The sequence below is a fragment of the Symphodus melops genome (genome assembly GCF_947650265.1).
Source record: "Symphodus melops genome assembly, chromosome: 5".
NCBI classification, from domain to species: Eukaryota; Metazoa; Chordata; class Actinopteri; order Labriformes; family Labridae; genus Symphodus; species Symphodus melops.
The window spans coordinates 3,635,881-3,645,609 of NC_136695.1; the positions used below are offsets into that span (position 1 = coordinate 3,635,881).

The 9,729-nt window shown below is 46.0% G+C and overlaps 1 protein-coding gene across 1 annotated transcript in view; it reads right to left on the reverse strand.

Moving 5' to 3' along the window:
• The window catches only part of dyrk1b (dual-specificity tyrosine-(Y)-phosphorylation regulated kinase 1B), a 20,205-nt gene extending 10,803 nt beyond the window's left edge, over positions 1-9,402 (reverse strand). The window contains 1 exon segment of the mRNA XM_079344279.1: positions 7,087-9,402. Within this exon segment, the coding sequence (XP_079200405.1) occupies positions 7,087-7,192 (106 nt within the window). The 5' untranslated portion in view covers positions 7,193-9,402.
• Between the last annotated feature and the right edge of the window lie 327 nt (positions 9,403-9,729).

Consider the following 9,729-nt stretch of genomic DNA (forward strand, 5'->3'; position numbering starts at 1 on the left):
TGCCAAACGTGCAGCGCTCTTGATGCTGCATGTTTTTAAACGATGCAATCTACGTTATTTTAATGATCTTAGTAAAAATAAATAAAAAGTAACCAGCTTGAAGAAACTTCGGTCATGTTTGAACCAAAAGCTGACTCCGAATCAGAGGTCGTGACCGAGTCCTTTTGGCGTTCCATAAAGACGTTAAAGTCTCGTCTCACTGCCGTGTCTTTGTGTAAATTAATAAGGTCAATACAATTCAGTCTGTGCGCTGGAACTTCTGTTATTGTGACGTCACGACTTCAAACATCCACAAACGAGCCTCCATCATGTCTTCATGCGTACGTCTGCACACACAGGCGAGCGTACATTATTCATCCATCCAGCCTCCATCTTCACATCCACACAGGATCTAAACATCCCTCCTCCCGTCATGTATCCTCTCCCTGCTCCGCCTTCACAAACTTCCCTCCTCACACCTGATGCTCTCCTCTGTTGTGCTTCAACCTGGACATTATTTCATCGACGGTTTGGTTCTGTGCGTTGTCAGAAGGGCGCTCCGTCGTCTCGCGCTCCTTCGTCCCCGATCGCCACTCCGTGTTTTTTTGTGTGTGTTTTTTTTAACAACTTTCCCCGCCGGCTGTCTCGTCTGTCCATCAGTGCACGATGGTCGAAGAGCAGTTACTGTAACAGTGACGCGCTGTACCGTCAGACACTCTGCGTCGTACGCACTACACGCTGACGAACGAACAGGAAGATTAACCCTTCCTGTGCCAGAGTCCACAGTTATCTGGTACACGGTCGATAACGCTAACACGACCTCTGTGTTTGACAACGATCCGACATCAGATATTTTAATGGCAGATGGTGTCAAAAAAGGACTGAAGCGTTGATTTCATCGACAGGTCACAAGCGCTGGCGAGGCCAACTCTCCGCGCAGTAATCACCCGACGTTAGGATCCTGGTTTTGTTGTGACTTCAACTCGTCTGAAGCCGAACACCAGTCTTTGAAACTCGATCAGGTTTTTCAATCGATTTAAGGACGGCAAACATTTTAAACGACATCCCGACTAGTCAACATGGTTCGTAACCATGGCGACCAAACAACATCACTCTTCGGACTGAAGGTCACCTTCAACTAGACGTCGACTTTTCTGAAACATACAAACGATTGATATCAACGCGAGCAGGAAGGAAACACGTGTGTGCGCGCCGTTTTAGCGTTGGACTCTGCTGGCTGTCTGCTTCTTCTTCTTCTATGGTGTTCTTTTAGCACGGTGTCTCGCTTCCTGAGATTCCCACAGTCTGACTCTCTCGCTTTGAGAGGAGAGAGAAACTTTAAGGACTGAAGTTTAGCTCAAAGTCAATCTGAGCGGTCGCACAAACGCCACAAGCTAACGCCTACAGCTAGCGCCTACAGCTAGCTTGCTATAGTTTGAGTCTGACACATAATTCAGTCATTACAAACCAGAATCCCCGTGTTTGTAGGGTCACTAATAAAAAAAACACGTCTGGATCACGACTGTCAGCTTCATTGTTGATCAAACTCTGAGTTTGGAAGACGCAGCTCGCTCGCTAACAAGCTAGGCAAACTAGCGTCCCGAGAGTGTATCCGCTTCAAACATGGCTTTCAAAATATTTCAAAAGTATTCCAACTATTCGACAAGCTTTATAATCTGAGGGCGACCTGGGACTTAGTCTGATTGGTCAGATCAGACTAATCGCACTTCATGTCATACTTCTGGTCAGTGAGCACGCCATGTTAGCGTTATGATGCTCTGAAGACCGCCGTGTCTCAGCGGTGTGAAGTCCTTTTTATTCTGACTTTTTAGTTCTTTTGTTAATAATCAGAATATGGGGAACGTGTACTTTGTCACATGACATTTTCCCCTCGATGAAGACCAGCACAAAATAAAACTCCTCGAGCGCCGCCGTCTCTGAAGACTTTCCCTTTACTCAGATTTCCCTCCAACACTTCAGAGGTTGTCGTTTACAGTGCTGATGACTGAGAGCTGTTTCTGGGTGTAGTTTATCTTCATAAATAACGTGCAGTTTGGGTGGCGCCGATAGCGCAGCGGCAGCGCGCGCACCATGTTGCGAGGCTTTGCTCCTCGCGCGGGCAGCCCGGGTTCGCGTCCGGCCTGTGGCCACTTTCCCGCATGTCTCTCCCCACTCTCTCCCTGTTTCCGACTCTATCCACTTTCCTCCCCTATCAATAAAGGCATAAAGGCCAAAAATAAACCTTTAAAAAAAATAAAATAAAAAAAATAACGTGCAGTTTGAAGCGACCGTACGTCCGCTGACGACTCATTGCAACACAAACACACCAAGAGGCTGCACGGTTTTAAGTCTAACACACACACACACACACACACACACAGGGAAGCACAATGAGCAGCGTGTTAGCAGAGCAGCTGCTAAAGTCCTCCGTCAGTGTCTACTAACAGGATGCGTTCAGGTACAGTGCAGAGTGTAGGACACCTGAGTTTTTGAAGGATCGGAGCCTCAAAACACGATAACTGTTGGAATGACGTGCTGGAGCAGGAAGAACAGACATGTAGTGGAAATATATGAGTGAAAGGAGGTTTTAATGATACATAAAGGCAAAATGGACCAAAATAACACAACCACATGCAGGCTACACGGCTCAAAGTGGCACTAATAACAAAGGAAATGTAGAAGGGAAGTCTCTCTGATATATGGACGACATCAGGTTGATCCTCTGACGACAGGAAGTGAAGCTACAACGACCTCTGCTCAGGACCATGAGGACTTTAAATGTCAAGGATGTGAAGATCACACATTTTTAAACTTTGATCAAATCTAACTATTATCAAAACGTGATTTGATACGACAGCAACAACAACAGAAATCCCATGCCTCCTTATATTTGATCATTTCTTCTTAATTAACAATAATTGCAGGTAAAGTCCTGCACATCGTCTAAGTTGCACAAGTACATCGTAAACAAACTTTGGCGATGCATTTGTGCTCGCTCTGTTCCAACAGCGACCTTAAGTTAAAAAGAAAAAAAGACTCAACATTGTCAGTTGTTTTTATACTTTATCAGTGGCGAGGTGCTTCAACACGTGTGATGAGCTCGAAATAATCTGCAGACTTCAGATTCATCACAGCTGATATTCAACGTTGTGCTTAAATCTCATCTGAGCTGAAGGGACAAAAAACAAACGAGCTTGAGGTGCTTCCACAGGTCACCAGCAGATGGCAGGATTTATTTTTAGGACGTGCTGCTGACAGATATGACAAAGACTCGTCTCTTAGCCAGTTTCTCACAACAATCTGTCCATAATGAATGAGAGGAACCTGCACACGAGGAGCATGTAACCGTCACAACAAAGAGACACTACGACTATCAAAGAGTGAAGGAGGGAGACCTTTCTGGAAAGTAACAGATCCCACAAGTGAGCCCTGAGGTACACCGGGGGACGAGCATCAACATATAAAAGGACAAAACTTCATTTGAAGGAGAAAAAAAAAGGAGTCAAGGACGAGGAGGTCAAGGTGACGTAGCATCTGTCGTCACACGTTTTTTTTCTCTCATTTCTAAAAGCTGAATGAGTCCCGATTTGTCCGATCATGAGAGTTTTAACCAGGTCGAGCCGTAAAGCAGAAGAATGAAAAGTGATTTATTCCTGACAAAGCAGCGAGCGGTCAGATGCGGCTAGCTAGCTTTGAGGACTTTAGCCTCCGTACACGGGGCGTACAAACTAACAGCTGGGACACCAACGCCCCCTGCTGCTGCTGCTGCTGTTTAGACACCTAAATAAACTCCCAAAGCTTACAGGGTGGGCTGCATGTTAAAACATGGGCAAGCCAGTGGGCGGGGCCGATGTGGTTTATAACACACGCCCACCAGTGCGATCGTCTTTCACGTCACGAAGCTGCTTCTTCTTTGATACTGTAAATATGTTCATTCACCTTGAATTCCTGCAATCTCATTTGAGGTCACATTTGACACCCCCCCCCCCCCCCCGGGTTGTGTGCATGGTGTGCAAACAGCTTTACGGAGAGGCAACATGCACGTGATGGCGCGAAGAGTCGTGAGGAGGAAGTGACATCACTGGCAGCTCTGATGAAGACAATGTGATGAGGAAAAAGACTTTTACAGGGTTGTTTGTTCTCTGCTCAGCCCAGTGACCAATCAGCTGCTGATCTTCACCTTCAGGTATGACGGTTGTTTGTGTTGCACCTGGATCAGACTCAGGTGACGGTGTTTGTTTGTTTTTGGTCTAAAAACTTTGGATCAGCTCAAACTGCTCCGTCTGTCTCACCGACTCTTCGTCCTGCTCGACATTTATTTTTACCTCCAATGAAACTGAACACGTGTGTATTTATAAATTAACCTTTACAAGTAGTTTGGTATCACTGACACTTCCTGTGGTGGATTCACACCATCGAGCCAAGCTGCTGCCTTTCACAATAAGAGCGCACAGATCGGAGTCTTTGATAAAAACACCAGTTTACCCTCCTCACACACTTCCTCTTTATGATGTGACTTCTGCAGACACTTTAAACTTCCATCTGATCCAAACGGTATCGTAGCCTGTTTCATACCCCAGCAACAGAAACACAGGTCCCAGTCACTCAATGCTGGGGACATGTTTTTGTTATGACGCGTTGCAGGACTGAACGGTGTAGCAAAGGGCCACGGTTGGATTTAAACCCACAGCCTCGGTACATTTGGGCCCGCTCATAAACAGGAGACTACCAGCGTCTAATTTCTTGTTGTTAACGAGCAGAAGTTGCACGTTTATCTCTGCACTCTATGTTTGGTACTTTGATGCATTTGTGACATTTCAGCACTTTAAATGAGTCTCTCTCTCTCTCCTCTGGTGATTCACTAAATAATGTGAATCATTTGAAAGTCTTGATAAGATGACATGAAGGATGGAGCTGATGGTCAGCTGTGTAAGTGATTTCAGGTTCTATATTATTGATCTTATTGTCACCAGTGAAACCAGCGGAGCTCCAGACAAGACCGGAGCTGCATGTTTGAATCAGCAGGAAGTCGTTGAGTGAGGGCAGAAAACATTCAAATCTGAAGCAACATTCACAGCTGATCACTTCTTTACACACACACACACACACACACACACACACACACACACACACACACACACACACACACACACACACACACACACACACACACACACACACACACACACACACACACACACACACACACACACACACACACACACACACACACACACACACACACACACAGCCCGCCTCGGCCTCACGCTTTGTCCCACTGACACAATAAACCAGGAACAACAACAACACCGGGTCACATGAACATCTGTCGTCATGGTATTACAGACGCGCTGTAGGTTTTTGTTTAGACGAGATGAACGATATGAAAAACACACACACACACACACACGTGTTCCCTTCCTGCTCGTCAAAGACTTAAACAACAAGCCGCCATGAGCTGCGCTGACGTGTGAATGAAAGGCGAGGTGGCTTTCATGTAGAGGTCAAACTCACATGGCGAACAAGGCTTCCAGCACACCAGGGCTATAAAGGGTTAAAAACAAACTTCACAGCGTGTAGCAGCAGCTCACACAGGTAAATAAACTTCTCACTCAGACGGTTGTCAAAACGTCCTTCGACACGTTTTATAAATCTACTTGAAGTTGTTTGAAATGATTGACAACATCTAAAAGTACGAAAGGCTGAAGAAACGTCCGATCACAGGTTTAGAGAGTGTGTGTGTGTGTGTGTGTGTGTGTGTGTGTGTGTTGGCGGTCTTTTCAACTTCACAGGTCCGACATCTCGTGACGTTTCTCGAGGACTTTTGGCGTCTTCTAAACATTTAAAAGTTACATCTGTGCGCTGACGTTGTGAAACGTTAGACGGCGTTCTTTTGTTTCCAAGCAGGTTTCACTGTCTGAACATTTTCAGTCGAAGAACATCGAAGTTTAAAAGGTTGGTGTGATGACGACCCTTCGCACTGATTCATGTTCTGAATGAAGCTACGAGCAGACCACACTACAAAACCACGACCCGAGTGTGAAACTGTACAGAGCATCGAAACAAAAAAAAGGATCAAAGACGAGGACTTCATTTTGAATATCAAGCATCCGGCTTTAATAAGACAACAGACACTCAGCTGTCCAACGGGACTACTTTCTCACTGTGGAGGTCAGAATCAACGCGACTCTGGAGCTTTTCTTTTCTCTGTACTCGAACCAGAAAAAAGGACATTTTCACTTTCTTAAAAAGTTTTTTAAAAAAACGTGAGCTCCAGCCTTGAAGTCACACGACAGAAAGTGTTTAACCACATTCAGTTTGTGCGTCCGTTCATTTCGGAGGGACGACTTGGTTGTGACCTACTGAACGAAGAACACAGGAGGAACGAGCTGAGCTAAAGTTGTTAGCCGCGGCCGAGCTCATCCCTTCCTGATGTGCTGTGTCCGTCTTTAGAGGGTTACCTTTAATAAAACTTCACTTTTAATGTTTTTTTCCCAGATTCCCAGCTCTGCTTTTGTCAGAAAAGTGTGGGAAAACGTCGCTCATTTCTGACCTCCTGTGTCCAACCGACGAGCCTTTTGAGAAACACGTCAAACTGTGTGTTCAGTGTTTTTCTGTTTTTTAATAACCAGGTGAGTTTGTTTTTTTCTCAGCTGAAACCTCAAGAACGAAAACTGAACCAAGCGTCGCCTAAACACTGAGCTAATGTCGTTAGCAGCAGCTGAGCTAACGTCCTTCTGAATGGTTTCTGATGTTTGACTTTATTCAGAGCTTTTAACAGCTCAATCAAATCTTTACTAAAGTTAATAACCATAACAAATGTAGGATAAACTTTTCTAACAAATAAACAAGCCTCCCTGGTTTCTTTCATCTTCTCTCGTTATCAGGATACTCGTCAAACTTTCTCTTCAAAATCCAAACGCACCAACAAGAGTTAAAAACGTCGACATGAGTGCGTTCACGCCGTCATCACACACGTTCATCTGTGCCCCAAACAAACCTCTGACAACACGCATTGACCAGCATGCTGGCAGACTCAAACACACACCTGTGGCTGCACGGTGAGGAAAGTGAGAGGTGTGTGTGTGTGTGTGTGTGTGTACTGACTCTTATTCTTGCGCAGCAGGGCTGTGCTGATCCACGGTTCTGTTTGGACCATCCTGCACGCAGGCACAGGCTTGTCCTCCACGGATGACGACGACGTGATCACCATGGAAACGCTTGGCAATGGTTCGATCCAGCAGGGAAAACGGTGTCAGTCAGAGCTGCTGTGACAGGCGTGTGTGTGTGTGCGCGTGTGCAGGTGTGTGTGTGTTCAGGTAACTGTCATCAGACGCACGTTTTCGTTTCCCAGAGTCCAACACTTCAGTACATCCAACTCAATCAACGAATCTTGTTATGGTGGGAAACCAAACCGACCAATCAAAAGGCACCGTCTTCTCTGGCTTGTTTTTTTTTTGTTGTTGTTTTTTTTGTGACTGTGGTTTCTAAGGCAACCAACCGGTGTACAGGCAGCTCGACTCTCTGAAGTAAAAATATAAAGGATGTAATCTCTGCTTTGTGTGGAGTTACACTATAGATATAGATCTCTACATATATATTCTGTTCTCTGGGGCTTATACAATATTTGGTTAATCAGGTTTTTAGCTTTTTGTTACGTTGGCAGTTTCATGCATTCTTTCTGTGCTGGAGACGCTCCAGATCGCTGGTGGCGGATATTAAACTAGTAAAAATTAAACCTTCGCTGACACGATACGTTAACTAGTGGCACTCTACTTGCTTATTATTCTAGTTGCACTTTGTCCAGAGCAAGTTCAACAGCGCTTTGTGGCTCTTCAAACATCTTAATCCAGGACGGGGTCTTGTGGTTCCAGTGCGGCCTGAACCAGAGGAACACAGTACGAGTACGACTCCCGGTTCACTCAGATCCAGAACTTCCGAGAGCGCGACGAGTTCATCCAAATGTTTGTTATTTCACACTTCTTTAACCAGGTGCAAGTCCAGTCTTTCGCTAACCAGGCTCGCCCAGCATGCTGCCAGGTGGGCTGAGCGAGGTGGAGTGACAGAGGGGGGAGGTGGAGGGGAGTTGGGTTTCCAGCTGTCTGCTTTTACCCCATCCCTTCTGCTAAATATAGCTCCAATTACTGGTGCTTTCTGGGGGGAGGGGGGGTTAGAGGAGGGGGGGGGGGACTCTTTAGTGGACAGAGCAGGGGCAATGTGGAGTGATGTTATCACTCAGATTAATCCAGTGACACACACACACACACACACACAAACACGGGCCTCCACTGGCAATGTCACAGAGCCTGAACAGCCGGAGATCCACGCAGACTCAGCTCCCCTTCACCCGCCCACAGCAGGAGGTGGCTGGCCTCTGCCAGGGTGAAAAGGAGCCCCTTTAAAGAGCCAGATCACCACACCGTAAATCCCCCATACACTGTGCAGAGTCACCGTGACACAAACACCTGTAAACACACAGTGATCAGAGCAGCTCCACAGACAGGAGAGGATATATCCACACCCACAGGTGATCAACAGGAACAAAGTGACAGATAAGACGGGTACCCCTGTACAGGGAGCTGAAGTTTTAGATCCAGTATCTGAGGAGGAGGAGGAGGGGAGGGGGGGGGGGTTACATGCAGAGGGTTTCCCCGGGCTGAAGACGACCGCCGGCCTGCATTGTATTGTACTTTCCCAAACTCTCTCCGGTCCGCTTGTTTACCAAACAAAAAATCCAGGAGGAAGTAATCTCACCAAAGTCCAATCAAAAACATCGTCTGAAGTGCACGGAAACCAAAACTGGTGTCGAAGTAAAGAAACCAGATCCACAGAAGTTCCTGAGCTCGCTGCTGCTGTCAGACGCCTTTTGACCGCTTCCCTGACGCGCCTCTTCTTCCGCTCTGCAAACTCTTTGTATCCTTCCTTTTTCTCTCGTCCTTTCTTTAAACCACGGGGGAGATTTTTTTCGTTTCTTTCTTTCTTTTTTTTTTTTTTTTTTAAAGTCCTTCAAGATGGAAACCTTCACAAGGGCGATTTCAGCTCATGTTTCTCTCCCGTTTCCCTCTCCGTGCTTCTCCCGTCAGACGGAATCTGTGCTGCGCTCCCACACCGCTCCCCCACCCTGACGCACGGACCGTACCAACTCAGAGAGGGGGAGGGGGAGGGGGGTTGGTCTGGCGCAGACTCACTCACAATTACAGAAACCAGGGCAGATACACGTACAGGGCCAAAACATGACAATAGAGAAATGTCTCATTAAGACGACCTGAAGAGGCGGGCTAATTTTACTAAACTTTTCCCACGATTAGCGTTAGATGGCCGGACAGTAGCCTTCCCTTTGACCGCGGTAGTCTGGTCCGAGCAGACCTCTCCTGCCTGTCCATTTATAGTAACAGCAGGATATATATACTGGAACTTTATATACACACATGCACACACAACCTTTACTTAAACTCTTAATACAAGTTTGTAGATATAATTTAGTTTGTTAGATACTTATTAAAACCAAATAATAAGACAGTCATGGTGGGAAAAAGTCTGAAAGTTTAAGTCTCAAACTTGTTTTAACAAGTTTTCCAAAATACTCTATTTTCTAAAGGTGTGCAAAAAAATTAAAGGTATGATTGGAGGGAAATTAGATTCTTAAAAGTGCACAGACACAGAGGTATGTTGGTATTAATGTAATGTTTGGGGGGGGCGGCTTGTGTTGAGTTGAGAAATGTCATGATAAATGTGCATGTTTCTCATTAA